The sequence below is a fragment of the Chironomus tepperi genome, unplaced genomic scaffold (assembly GCF_022539635.2).
Source record: "Chironomus tepperi strain 1889 unplaced genomic scaffold, CSIRO-AGI_Ctep_v1 contig_196, whole genome shotgun sequence".
Lineage (NCBI taxonomy): Eukaryota > Metazoa > Arthropoda > Insecta > Diptera > Chironomidae > Chironomus > Chironomus tepperi.
In genome coordinates this window covers 1,437,063-1,450,774 of record NW_027226318.1, presented here as the reverse complement: position 1 = coordinate 1,450,774, position 13,712 = coordinate 1,437,063, and the positions used below count along the sequence as shown (strand labels likewise).

The following is a 13,712-nucleotide window of genomic DNA, read 5'->3' as shown; positions in this document are numbered from 1 at the left end:
AATACGTTGGAGTGAGTTTAGAAATAACACAACAATAGTTGTTGTTTATGCTTCATGATACATCACTCTGACTTTAATTTTAAGAAACTTCAAAAGTTGCTTATTTTTATTTTTTAACGGTCATTTTCCAATTTAAATGATTGATAAAGTTCATCGAATTACCAAGAAGATTAAATCTTCAATTAACAAAATCAGTCGTCTAGGGTTTACATCGAGGGGAAAGTTGCTACGCATTGTTTAAGTAAATACATTAAATTTTTGTGGATAATGGACTGCTTTTCTATAGGGTCTATAGTGGTTGTAAAGACGATGCACGATGATCTCATCGAGGGACAAGTTATGGCCTTCGATTTGAACACTAAACTCTTGATTCTAAGTAAGTGAAATGCTATAAATTGAAAATTTTCATATTTTCAATTTTCCGATGTTTATTATTTTTTGCGGATCTCTTAATTGACTATCTTAGCTATCATATGACATTACATGTAGTAGTTCTGATAGTATTAGATCTCGTTAGTGCATTTAATGACCTGAATTTATTCTTTTTATGTCATTTTTAATGAATTTCTTTTTTCACTAATTTTTTTTATTTTAGAAAATGTTTCCGAGAATTCTAACAGACTTAATAACGTTTTTATCATAAATTTGCCACACTGCAAAGATGTTACAGTTAAGAAGGAGTTAGTCGGATCTGAAAATTCAGAGCCACAGTCGATAAATCTTCAAAGGGTTAGTTTTTATGGAATATTTCGTCATTCGGCTGGAACTTTCACGTATCTAATATGCCTTATTATTTATCTATTATAGCTAAGTAATAGAGTTCGTAATCAGGTTGAGCAGAAGAAGAGATTGGTGAGTGCATTGAAAGCAAATGCCAGCGAAGAGGCTCAGAATCTCTACATCTTTTTGGCCAAAATGCTTACAGAACAAGGTTTGCGGAAATAATTATGTCATTTTTGACACATTTGTTAATGCGAAAAATTAAATTATTTTTAGTGTACTGGAATGGCATAGATATAGTCGTGTTTGATGATGTCGTTATTAGACCACCGTATCGTGTTGAGAATGTCGAAGCAAAGTCGTCTGGAAAGCAACGCGAATTAGAGTATATTAAGAAGCTTGTAATGAATCGACAGAATCAGATCAACAGTTTAGCATCTTCCAAAGCCCCAGAAACGTCATCAACTAAAAATTGAATCCTTCATTATCATTTACAAAGAAAATTCAAACAATAAAGAGTAATTCCTTCTGCTGGTCTTTTGAAACAAAAGAAAAACGGTCTAACAGAAGCTATACAATAATTTTTTCCTCCATATCCAGCCCATACCCCAAAAAAACTCAAATTCAATATCCCAACACAACTTCTCCCACTTCTTCATTTTGCTTCCGTCATTCTGTTTTTGGAAAGTTGGTTTATAGAAATTTCCTTCTTCAGTTTAAATAAATAGAAAATTATATGAAAAAATCATTGAAAATTTATTTCCTTTTTTCTTTAATATTTGCGTCTCTTAATTATATCTGGTTTCCAATTGACAGGATAACTTGATTCCGTTGCCTCATCATCTTCTCTGTAAATTTTGATCGTCTTATCAGCTTCTGTTGTAATTAAACGTGATCCAGATTGATCGAAAGTCATTGAAAATATACCGGCTTCAGAGTCCATTGAACCTGGCTGAACGCTAGCTTGAATACGTTGGAAATTATAGCCTGTACGCCAATCCCAAAAGTGCATACTTCCATTGTCACCACCTGATACTAAAACACCTTCTGAATTTACAGCCATGCAGTTTACAATTGTGTTGTGTCCTGAGAGGTTTTGGACGAAGTTTCCTTCTGGGCATCGCCATTGTTTGATGTTATCAGGACTTGCGGATGCAAACATGTATAATGTTGGATGTAGAACAACACCACGAACACTCTTTTTGTGATTTGTAAGTGTACACATGCTTTTTCCTGCTGCGAGATCCCAAAGTCTGCAAATGAAAATTAACATAAATTCAGAATAAAGGAAGTTCAAAATTTATTAGGGATCCTCAATTCTTACCTTACTGTTGAATCGTGACTTCCTGTGATAATCTGAGGATTTGCAGCTTGTGTAACGACACTAGCTATAGTATTTGTATGACCACATAATGTATGAATATTAGCTTTTGTTCTCATATCCCAAATACGTGCTGTAGAATCTCGTCCAGCTGTAACTAAGACATCAAGCGTTGGATGTAGCGACATCGAATATACAGCAGATAAATGACCATGATAATGTCTGACTACCTTATTATATTCTAAATCCCAACATTTAACTTGTCGATCTTCACCACATGAGAATAAGTAAGGATGTCGAGGACTTACAGCTAAACCACGAACAGTACTAACATGTCCAGTTAATGAAAGTTTCAATTTTCCACTTGCCAAATCCCAAATTTTAATGACACGATCAGCAGCTCCAGTTGCAAACCATTCATTACCTGGTTCAACAGCCACACATCTTACCCAACCCAAATGACCACTGATGACTCTGTATAATTTCCATGGAGGATGCCATTTTGGCTTAGGAATAGATGAAGCTTTTTTCGGTATCAATTGCTGCTGACTTTGTGAGAATGCCGGTGGTATTGATAGTAATGCACTAGATGACGTTGATTCACTTGGATTATTACTAGATTGATTTGATGGAACAAGTGCCATTTCATTTCCTTTACTTTCTGTGTTTTCTGTGGATTTATTGAAATATTCGGCTTTCTTCTTTTCTTGCTCAACTGCTGCTACACGATCAAATATTGGACCATAAGAATCTCTTGACTTAATGTTATACCTCATTTTCTCTCTGAAAAAGTAAAATAACTCATTTCTGGATCTTAAAATTGTGAATTTTTACTTACGATTTTTCATCGGCTTCTAAATTAAGAATTGATTGGTTACTGACGAAGAAATCATGGCTTCTCTTAAGCGAGCGGAAAACTAACGTGTGAACTGAATGCCTTTGTACTTCCTCCATTGTCTTAAATGTTCATTTAATAGTTAAAATAATTAATTTTTATTCAACACGATTTTAAATGTTTATGTTTTTTCGGTTCAAGATTTTTAAAGTTCAAAAAAATTCAAAAATTTCCTGTAACGGTCAGATGAAGTTCAAAAGTTTTTAGACAATTTCAAGTTATTTCATGCTGTAATTAATCAAAGATAGCATAGTAAAAACACAAATTTATTTAATATTTCAATTAAAAAATAAATCAACTTTATTTTAATCCTCAATTTAGTCCATTAATTAAATTTAATTCAATTACTTTTTCTGAAAATTTTTCTTTTTGCTGCTGCTATTTGTCGCTGGCGTTGAATTCTTTCCATTAACTGCATTCTTATTGTTTTTGGGGGTTTTGGGTGTTGAAACTGACTGCACATTCTTATTGTTTTTAGGTGTTGCTTGCACATCTTTCTTGGGTGTTGGAACTGCTTGTACATTCTTCTCTTTTTTAGGTGTTTTTACTGCCTGCACATCTTTTTTCGGTGTTGGTACTCCCTGCACATTCTTTTTGGGTGTTGGTACTGCCTGTACATCTTTCTTGGGTGTTTGAACTGCTTTCAGAGTCTTATCTTTTTTAGGTGTTGGTACAGCTTGCACATCCTTCTTAGGTGTTGGAACTGCTTCTACATTATTCTCTTTTTTAGGTGATGCAACTGCTGGTTTTGGATCATTTCCATTTTGTTGTTGCGTGTTTTTGTTTTTCTTGGTCTTTTCCTTTTTCACAGGCTTTTCAAAGACATTTGTGACATAATTTTGTTTCTTGACTGGATCTTCTGGTTTCTTTTTAATTTCTTGTAGATCTTGTTGGAACCAATCACGTTTGTCGATTCTCTTCTTCTTGCCGTCCTCATTTTCTTCTTCATTTTCAATTTCGTCTTCATCAATTGTGTCATTTTCAGGAATTGTGTCTGAAATCTTTTGTAATTTAGCCACAAAGAATCCGTCCATATTGTGTGTATGAGGATAATAACGTCTAGTAAGCTTCATTGATGGATGATATCTCTTTTCACGATAACTTGTGAATCCTTCAGTACCAAAATCTAATCCAGTTGGAACTAAACGGACATTTCTTTTCTTTAATGCATAGTCAACAACCCATTCATTCTCTTCTGGTAATATTGAGCATGTAGAGTAGACTAAATATCCTCCAGTTTTAGACTTTGCTGATAAACTGTCGATGGCACTAATAATCAATTTTCTTTGTAGATTATAGCAACGTTGGACATCAACTTGTGTCTTTGACGTCTTGACTGAAGGATCTTTAGATATTACACCAGTACCTGAACATGGAGCATCAAGTAAGACACGGTCAAATCCTCCAATAAATTTCTTATATTCAATGCCATTAACGCAAGTCACAACGGAATTAATAATTCCTAAACGATGGAAGTTACCGACAATTGCATGAATACGATCCTTATTGACATCATTTGAGAATAAAACTCCTGTATTCTTCATGATGGCTGCAATATGTGTACTTTTGCCACCAGGAGCTGCACACATGTCGAGAATTCTTTCATTTTCTTGTGGAGCTAAAGCCATAACTGGAAGCATACTTGATGCACCTTGAATAATATAATGTCCTGCAAGATATTCAGGTGTAGCACCAAGTGGAACTTGTGAATTGTAAATTGTAAGACCAACTTTTGACCATTTACCAACGGGATCTAAATTCACACCGCGATTAATTAAAGCTTGTGCTAAATCACGTCTACGTGTCTTTAAGCTGTTCGTTCGGATTGTTAATGGACGTTGGACTTCTGATGCTTCTAAAAATTCAACAAGTTCATTTACTGGAAATACATCCATTAATGTTTGCATTAAGAAGTCATTGTAGCTGTAATAAGTGCACAAATCTTTCTTAAGGACATCAACATATTCAGCTCTAGAACGTGTTGGATCACGATTTGCTGAAAAATCCATAAGAATTGCTGTTACATCTTTGATTCTTTGTTGGACATCTTGAAGATTTAATGCTTTATCGACATCCATCATCTCATCAAGGTTGAATTTCTCCTTGTCAGCAATATTCAATTGCAATTCATCTTCTGCCATTTTATCATCCTTCTCTTTTTGTAACTTTAACTTTTTACTAGCCTTTTCTATTGGCAATTTCTTCTCATTCTCTGAATCTTCATCCGAATCTTCGTCACTTTCTTCCTCCTCACTTCCTTCTTCCTGCTCTGATGCTTCATCATCAGAATTAGCTAAAATGTCTCGTTTTCTTTTATTTGATGGTGCTTCTTCTTCCTCATCTGACTCTTCTGATCCATCAAAATTATCAGGCATGACATCGCTATCATCATCATCATCATCTTCATCGTCGTCTTCGTCCCCTTCTGATTGATCTTCATCATCATCGCTCTCGTCTGATTCCTCAACAGGAGTTTTTGCCTGCTTTCCATTAAATCCTTTTTTCATTGATTTCTCGACTTGCTGGATATCCTCTTCTTCAGATTCAGTTTGTTCAATATCACTTCCTTCCTCTTCAGACTCTTCGGAACTTGCATACTTTTTCTGTTCCTTCTGTTGTTGCTGTAACTTCTTTTTTGCATTGGCATTTTGAAGTTTTTCCTTTTTGGCTGTTCTTTTGACGAACCGCTGCTTTTGTCGATGAGATAATTTCTTTAAATCTACTGGTTCTGTTTCTGTAAATTAAAATCGTGTGATAATTGTGGGGAATTGAAATTTTTTGAGTTTCTTACCTGTTCCTAGCAGTTTCTTGGAGAACTTTGGTGCTGGCTGTTTTTTAGCCTTCTTTCCCGGTCCTTTTTTCGGTTTTTCGGCAAAATTCACTTTACGGCCCATTGTATTTTACACAAATTAATAAAAATTCTTCAAGCAATGTTTTTCACGTGTTTGGATTTATGTTGGTTCTGTTTAGAAATTTTGAACTTGCGCGAAATATTTCCGTTACTGAACGTATTCAAATTTTTGGGATACGTTCAGTTAGAAATTATTCTCCGGTGAATTTACACTTTTTAAAAATAATTTAATTTCTCTTAATTCCACTGAATAAAAGTGCATTCATCAATCTAGATCTAATAGTGTTTTTTACGGTCATCCTTCTATTAGGTAAGCATCATCGCTGATTGCACAATTTTATTGATTTTTGACGATTTATTTTTTGATGACAAAATTGTTAAATTTATTAAGCAAAATTAGCGCAATAGAGGCACGATAAGCTCATAAAATTTTAAAATCATTAACATAGTGACATAGTTTATAATTACATTGCATGCGTGCTCTCATATTCTTTGTTATTCAAGCGAATTCAATGAATTTTTAATTTTGTTACACGTAATCCTTTTTACAGGTGACCTCAGCTTTATTTTTAAACAAAAGCAGGCAGGATGAGGCGATATACATTGATTTTCTTGCTGGTTATCAGCGTTATTAATATATTGGCTGTTGACAAAAATAATTTTAAGACTTGTGAACAAGCTAGCTTCTGCAAGTAATTTTATTCACTGGTTTTATTATGAATTTAATTTTTTCCTAACTGGATCTTTTCTTTATGTCTATACAGGCGATCTAGAAATGTTCAACATGAAAAATCACCATTTGAAGTTAATATTGATACCTTAATTGTTAGCCCTAATCATATTAATGTTGATCTTTCGAACAAACATAATGGACAAATCTTTGTTCTCAAATTGGAAGGAATTAAGGTATTAATGAACAATTAATAATATCATGCAGTCTCTAATAAACATTTAATTTACAGGGTAATACATTCCATTTTGAAATCGATGAGAAGAGTCCATTGAAGCCAAGATATCGAGTAGTTGACGCATTGAAAGGCGAACCAAAGTATGAAGCTATTAAAGTGACATCAACTGGAACTGACATAACAGTTAAATGTGGAGAAAACAAAGCCATAATTTATGGTGCTCCATTTAAAATAGAATTCTATCAAAATGACGTTCTTACAATCAGTGCCAATAGTAAAGCTAAAATGCACTTTGAACATTTGCGTAGGAGACAAGACTCTCCACCACCCCCAGAAAATGAGAACGAGCATAATGAAAATGAAGCTCCAGTACAAGATCAAAATCATGAAGAGCCAGGAACTTGGGAAGAGAATTTCAAAAGCCATCATGATGTTAAGCCAAATGGACCATCGGCTGTTGCTTTAGACTTTACATACCATCAAGCTAACATCTTGTTCGGTATTCCTGAACATGCTGATTCATTTGCTTTGAAAACAACAGTTGGAAATGGCGATCCTTATCGTCTATACAATCTTGATGTCTTTGAGTATGAATTAAATAGTAGAATGGCACTTTATGGCTCAGTTCCAGTTGTTTATGGACATGGACAAAAATCAGCAAGTGGAATTTACTGGCAAAATGCTGCAGAAACATGGGTTGATATTGCCGGAACAGCAAGTGAACAAAATGTCATGGAATCAATTGTTAGCTTCGTAGCTGGATCTCGTCAACAAGATGCCCCATCAGCACATTTCATTTCCGAGTCAGGAATTATTGATGTCTTTGTAATGCTTGGACCATCTCCAAATGATGCATTTAAACAATATACAGCATTAACTGGCAGTGGAAACTTGCCACAAATGTTTGCTATTGGATATCATCAATGCCGTTGGAATTACAATGATCAACAAGATGTTATGCAAGTTGCACACAAATTTGATGAACATGACATTCCTATGGATACAATGTGGCTTGATATTGAGTACACAGATAGCAAAAAGTACTTTACATGGGATCATCAAAAGTTCCCAAATGCAGTAGAAATGATGAAAAATCTTACAGACATGGGACGTCACTTGACATTCATTATTGATCCACATATTAAGCGTGATTCTGGATACTTTTTCCATAATGATTGTACTGATCGTGGTTATTATATTAAGAACAAAGACGGAAAGGACTATGAAGGATGGTGTTGGCCAGGAAGTGCTAGTTACCCAGACTTTTTCGATCCAGAAATTAGAAAGTATTATGCTGATCAATATTTATTAGAAAATTTTAAGGAAAATGCACGTGATACAGGAATTTGGAATGACATGAATGAACCGTCCGTATTTAATGGTCCTGAAATTACTATGCCTAAAGATAATCTTCATTACGGTGGCTGGGAACATCGTGACGTTCATAATCTTTACGGTCAAATGCAGCTTGTTGGTACTTTTGATGGATTATTAAGACGTGCTCAAAATGAATTACGTCCATTCATTTTAACTCGTGCTCACTTCTCTGGAACTCAACGATATGCTGCTGTATGGACTGGAGATAATGCGGCTGAATGGGGACATTTAGAGGCATCAATTCCTATGTGCTTATCACTTTCTGTTGCTGGTATTTCATTCTGTGGAGCTGATATTGGTGGATTCTTTGGAAATCCTGAATCTGAATTACTTTATAGATGGTACCAAACTGGAGCTTTTATTCCATTTTTCCGCGCTCATGCTCATATTGATACTAAGAGACGTGAACCATGGTTATATCCAGAAGATGTTAAATTAATTATTAGAGATGCCATTAGAAAACGATATTCATTCCTGCCACTTTGGTACACAATGTTCTATGAACATGAACGTAGTGGTTTGCCTATTATGAGACCACTTTTATCTCAATATCCACTTGATAAGAATGTTTATAACATTGATAACCAATTTATGTTGAGCGACAAGCTATTAATTCGTCCAGTAATGCAAAAAGGAGCTTCAAAAGTTGATGTCTATTTCCCATCACGCAATGGTGATAAACAAGCTGATATTTGGTATGATATTGATGATTATCGTAAAATTGAACGCGTTGGTGTTGAGTCAGTTCCAGTTAATACTTATAAAGTTCCTGTCTATCAACGTGGAGGCACAATTATTCCAAGAAAAATGAGAATTCGTCGTTCGGCTGTATTGATGGAAAATGATCCAATTACGTTGATTGTGGCTGTTGATTCCGACAAACGTGCTAAGGGTACATTGTATCTTGATGATGAGAAGAGCTTTGCTTATCGTCAAGGCAAATATCTTTACATTGAATTTGAGTTCAAGGATGGTGTTTTGTCTAGCCAGTAAGTTGATTTTTAACGTGTTTTTAAAATTCAAAAAATATCCGACAATTTTTTCTTTCAAAAATTTTCAAATTTTAACGTATTTTTTTCAATTCACAGATTAATTGACGAAACTGCATCATACACAACCAAAGTATGGCTTGAACGTGTGATCATTGTCGGACTTGACAAAGTTCCATCAAGTGCTACACTCAGAGCATCCAATAATCAAGCTACACAAGTCGAAATCATCGACGCAACAAAGACTGCATTCACAATTCGTAAACCAGGCATTAGTTTCATGGAACCAACATGGTCGATTACGCTTAACAATTAATTAAAGACGTAAAATTAGATTCATTATTCAAATTTACCTACTTAGCTCAAAATTCATGAGAATTCATAGAACAGCTCTTAGATAAACAAAATTTTTAAGGAACATTAAGCATAAGCGAAAAAAATTGATAGGCAAAATTGTAATTTCATCCATAAAAAAAAAAAACAAATTTTCATTTTAATACAGCGTAACGAAGAAATTGTGAATTGTAATGTTCAAAGACTAAATGTGAATCTGTGGTTTAAGCTATAAAATTATTCAATGCAGCAAAGATTTTTTTAAAAGTTTCTATCAGCAAATGTTCACAGTTTGATTTAATTGGACGTAAAGTACTTTGTATTTTGTTCGTAGACATTAAAATAAATAATATTACTGATAAATTGTAGATTAATGGCTTTAATTTAGTTTAAGAATTTCTTTCAGTGTATTTACGTACGTAATTTATTACGTTTTACGTACGTTTTTATTGCGTTTTTCGTACGTATTTTACTTTTTAGTTACGTATTTGATAACGTTTTACGTACGTATTTTACTTTTTAGTTACGTATTTGATAACGTTTTACGTACGTATTTGATTGCGTTTTACGTACGTATTTCATTATGTTTAACGTACGTATTGACTTACGTTTTACGTACGTATTTGCATACGTTTTACGCACGTCCTTCGCTACACTTTCCTTAAGTTTCCCTTTACTGTAATTTTCCCATTTGCATATTTATACACAATCCATACAATTTGATATTTCTTTTATGTCTATAACACCTCGTTGCTAAGGACAATTTTAATGCCTTTAAATGCGTTTCTATGACAACATTTGCACTTGTTTTCATAACAAAACAACGGACTTAAGGAGGAAGGCATCATTACATAAATATTGAGTGTGATTTAATTAATTTTTTATGTCATAAGAAATGATTCAATGGCTGAAGTTTACATTTTTGGACAAATTTTAAGTGCTGAAAAATTTCGTGAACCAAATCTTTTTTGTCGGTGGAACATCCAGGCCGGTAAGAAAGGATTTAAAGGTAATATCAAGGCATACAATAATTCATACATTTTCAGGCTCATTGTGGAAATTCATCGAAGGAGAATCTGAAGGACAAACGGCAACTGACTGCAATATTGTTGATAACGTATCATATTTCGCACATCCAATTGATTTACATCTTGCTACTCGTGGCATTCAAGGTTGGCCAAAAGTAAGCATTGAAGTATTTTCTGTGAATGCCTTAAAGCAATTTTATCCGGTCGCTATTGGATTTACTTATATACCCACAAAACCAGGCTTCCATCAACTCAAAATTGCGACTTGGCGTATTGCGCCGCAAACATTTTTCGATTCCATCAAGGAAAAGTTCTATACTGGTGGATTTACAATTGTGAAAAAGGATTTAATTCATACAGGAATTGAGAGATACAAAATATCGACAATTTCATCAGGAACTGTCAATTTGGAATTGAATATTGTTTTTAAGAACTTCCGGAAGTACAACATTGTCTTTGATTGAAATGCGGGATTTAATCATTCTCATGTTGCTGGCATCAGCTGCTTGCGATGAGAACGTGACTACAATTGAAGCAACAACTGCGTCTATACCAACAACTTCATCGTCTTCTACGCCACAAACCACATCAACTTTATCGACCAGCACAACTATGTCTTCATCGTCAACTGCTTCTCCAATTACAGAAAATTCCACAAAACTTGTCCAATTTCCGTCTAGCAGAACTAAATTTTTAAACACAACAAGTTATGTCTGCAGCTGTGATTTAACGGTAAATAATTAAATTTTCATTATATCCATGATTTATTTATAGTATTCCAATAATTACAGCTTAATTGCGATGTTAATTGCTGTTGCGACATCGACTGTAATGCTGAGATTATTGAGGCATTTGATTGCTCCTTGGGAGTTGAAATTGACGATTTTTATCATGGTGAGGGATTGGAAAGATGTGATGGTAATACTGATTTTTTGTGTGTTGCTCATGATAATATTCCATCAATGGATCAAAAGGTATTGAAATCATTTTTAGTTCCAAAATTTAACGGTTTTTAACCATTTGAATTATAACGGTTGTAAAAAATTTGAATTCTACCAATTATCAAAAATTTAAATTTTAACGGTTTTCAAAAATTTCTACTTTTATCCATTAAGCTTCGCATGCCTTACTACTCTGAATACTCATCATACAAATGGCCAAAAATCATCCAAACTCATCAGTCAGAACCTCATTATGAATTTTCAACTCAAGAATATTACAAATTCGGCGACACAGTCATGACTTATGATACAAGAAGTGAAAAATACTCAGCAATAAATGTGCCAGCAATAACAATTGGAGACTACTCAAGTTGCTTCCTAACTGAACCTGTGATGTTCCTTAAATCGAAATCGATTCAATGTTTAAGATCCTACAGTGAGTTATGCTCATTTAACAATAATTTGATGACACAATTGATGCATTCTCGATTATTTCAACGACCTCCAAAGTCCTCATCAAGCCAAGAAGCTTCAGACACCTTCAACATTGTAATCGAATCGTGTAAACATTCCTATGATAATTGCACACAAATTGCAGTCAGCAATAGAAGTAAAATTGATGATATTCAAGAATATTTATATGATGATGTATATGAAGACATCCAATTGATATTTCTCATTAATGACACAAAAATACTGTCGGCAACAATCAAATTTGGATGTCATAATGAATTAATCTGTAACAATAATGATGAGTTGGAGACGACAAAGATTATACAAAGTATTAATATCAAGTTTGTGAATGTCAATGAGAATCGGAAAGAAAGAAGAATTAGACAAAAACGTCGTGGCTATAGTGATAATGAATTAATTATAAGCTCACGTCTAAGACCATTAAATGAATCAATAACTGTCCCGTCCTCAAGCACTGAAATGATTTTTGATTATTTTCGGAATGGCTCAATGGTGAACAAAATCTTCTTTTTGACACTTCCAGAAATAACTGAGAATGGACATTGTGTGATGAGTGACGATAAGCATGACTTAGTAAGGTTTAATGAGAATTCACATACATTTTGTACTGCTGAATTGACTGGAGATTTGAACTCAAATTTCACAATTTGTCAGCAGTTCCAACATCAATTGATGAACCTATTATTTAGTGCTGTCAATTTGACCACAAACTATACACTTGATGGCTACATATCTGATGTATTTGTATCTAAATTTTGGACACCACAATATGATAAAAACTCTTGGATTCGAGCAAGTCTACACAACATCCCGTTGTGGTCTCCAGAAATGCAAGAGAATGAGAAGATCTTGACATGCACAAATCTTGTCACAGCAGCAAGCTATAAGTTCCTTTACTCAACATCAAAACCTTCTGGCGTCAAAAAATATGAACATATCATTGAGAGCTTGATAGTCGCATTTGACAAGCACGAGGAACTCCACTTCACATTAGATGACGAGAATCAGACAACACAAAATATAAAAATTCAAATTAATGTGCAATTCGTAAATTTATTCAGCAAGAATCATGCAAATGCAATTTTAGTGATGAATATTTATGCAATAATTTTGTGCATTTCTTTAGTCTCAATGGCTTCTAAGCTGTAATTAACATTTGAAAGCTCAAATTATATATTTTTGGAATAATATTTGTGTGTGGAGATTTAGATTGCACAACTAATAATTAAGAGTGTAGGTTGGGTAATGTAATTAAGTATGTAATTGACATGATATTCTTGTGAATGGTAGATGATACCCACATAGATACTGCTTATTTAAGATTAGCATGTAAAAGTCAAAAGGATATATTTTTTAAGAGGAATAAAATTAGGAATGTTAAGTCCGAGAAGAAGTCTTTAAAGCTTTCGTTTTGATTGTTCGTAAAAGCTCTACACTTCAGCTTCCAAACCAGTGTTGGGCGACAACCGGAACACCTTGGTGGTAAGCCTTGACCGAAACCAGTTTCATGGCATTTTAGAAAATGTTTAAGGCAAATAAGTTGCTCTAACCTGTTAAACTATTATACTGCTCTGAAGGAGTCTAGGCAGTGTATAGAAATTACGGTTGATGTGCCTTTACTTGTAAACTCCTACAAAAGAATCTGAGGATCTAAACTTCTGAGAAGAAGCAAAATTGTAATAAAATGATTCAAAACGACCACCATCAAGCTATGTTGCCAAATGTAGTAAGCTCTCAGCTACCTAAGGCAGTTGCCAAAACCCATAGTCGATACAATGTCAAAGCCACCCAGCAACAACTTTAATCAAGCGAAAATTTACGAGAATGTTCCAAAACTTGATCATCATAACGGCAAAAATAATTTTAAACTCTTTC

General features: G+C 34.0%; 6 protein-coding genes across 6 annotated transcripts; 4 read left to right on the top strand and 2 right to left on the bottom strand.

Moving 5' to 3' along the window:
• The first annotated feature begins 203 nt into the window (after nucleotides 1-203).
• Lsm12a (LSM12 homolog a) lies at nucleotides 204-1,475 on the top strand. The gene is made up of 4 exons (XM_070639355.1): nucleotides 204-376; nucleotides 596-729; nucleotides 808-931; nucleotides 997-1,475. Exons 1-4 carry the CDS (start codon nucleotides 268-270, stop codon nucleotides 1,194-1,196), a joined length of 567 nt encoding a protein of 188 aa, XP_070495456.1. The 5' UTR covers nucleotides 204-267; the 3' UTR covers nucleotides 1,197-1,475.
• On the bottom strand, nucleotides 1,453-3,071 carry Tango4 (transport and golgi organization 4). The gene is made up of 3 exons (XM_070639352.1): nucleotides 2,880-3,071; nucleotides 2,045-2,824; nucleotides 1,453-1,973 (listed from the first exon to the last, which is right to left on the bottom strand). The coding sequence occupies exons 1-3, from the start codon at nucleotides 2,993-2,995 to the stop codon at nucleotides 1,493-1,495; spliced, it is 1,377 nt and encodes a 458-aa protein (XP_070495453.1). The 5' UTR covers nucleotides 2,996-3,071; the 3' UTR covers nucleotides 1,453-1,492.
• A 136-nt stretch (nucleotides 3,072-3,207) lies between these two features.
• On the bottom strand, nucleotides 3,208-5,910 carry LOC139089751 (uncharacterized). The gene is made up of 2 exons (XM_070639350.1): nucleotides 5,728-5,910; nucleotides 3,208-5,670 (listed from the first exon to the last, which is right to left on the bottom strand). Exons 1-2 carry the CDS (start codon nucleotides 5,828-5,830, stop codon nucleotides 3,281-3,283), a joined length of 2,493 nt encoding a protein of 830 aa, XP_070495451.1. The 5' UTR covers nucleotides 5,831-5,910; the 3' UTR covers nucleotides 3,208-3,280.
• Nucleotides 5,911-5,945: 35 nt separating this feature from the next.
• Nucleotides 5,946-9,762, top strand: GCS2alpha (glucosidase 2 subunit alpha). The gene is made up of 5 exons (XM_070639349.1): nucleotides 5,946-6,097; nucleotides 6,339-6,479; nucleotides 6,552-6,693; nucleotides 6,750-9,061; nucleotides 9,161-9,762. Exons 2-5 carry the CDS (start codon nucleotides 6,376-6,378, stop codon nucleotides 9,375-9,377), a joined length of 2,775 nt encoding a protein of 924 aa, XP_070495450.1. The 5' UTR covers nucleotides 5,946-6,097; nucleotides 6,339-6,375; the 3' UTR covers nucleotides 9,378-9,762.
• Nucleotides 9,763-10,240: 478 nt separating this feature from the next.
• On the top strand, nucleotides 10,241-10,886 carry B9d2 (B9 domain-containing protein 2). Its single transcript, XM_070639356.1, has 2 exons — nucleotides 10,241-10,385; nucleotides 10,441-10,886. Exons 1-2 carry the CDS (start codon nucleotides 10,298-10,300, stop codon nucleotides 10,884-10,886), a joined length of 534 nt encoding a protein of 177 aa, XP_070495457.1. The 5' UTR covers nucleotides 10,241-10,297.
• Nucleotide 10,887: 1 nt separating this feature from the next.
• Nucleotides 10,888-13,189, top strand: LOC139089752 (tectonic-like). Its single transcript, XM_070639351.1, has 3 exons — nucleotides 10,888-11,154; nucleotides 11,214-11,396; nucleotides 11,538-13,189. Exons 1-3 carry the CDS (start codon nucleotides 10,888-10,890, stop codon nucleotides 12,984-12,986), a joined length of 1,899 nt encoding a protein of 632 aa, XP_070495452.1. The 3' UTR covers nucleotides 12,987-13,189.
• The last annotated feature ends 523 nt before the right edge of the window (nucleotides 13,190-13,712 follow it).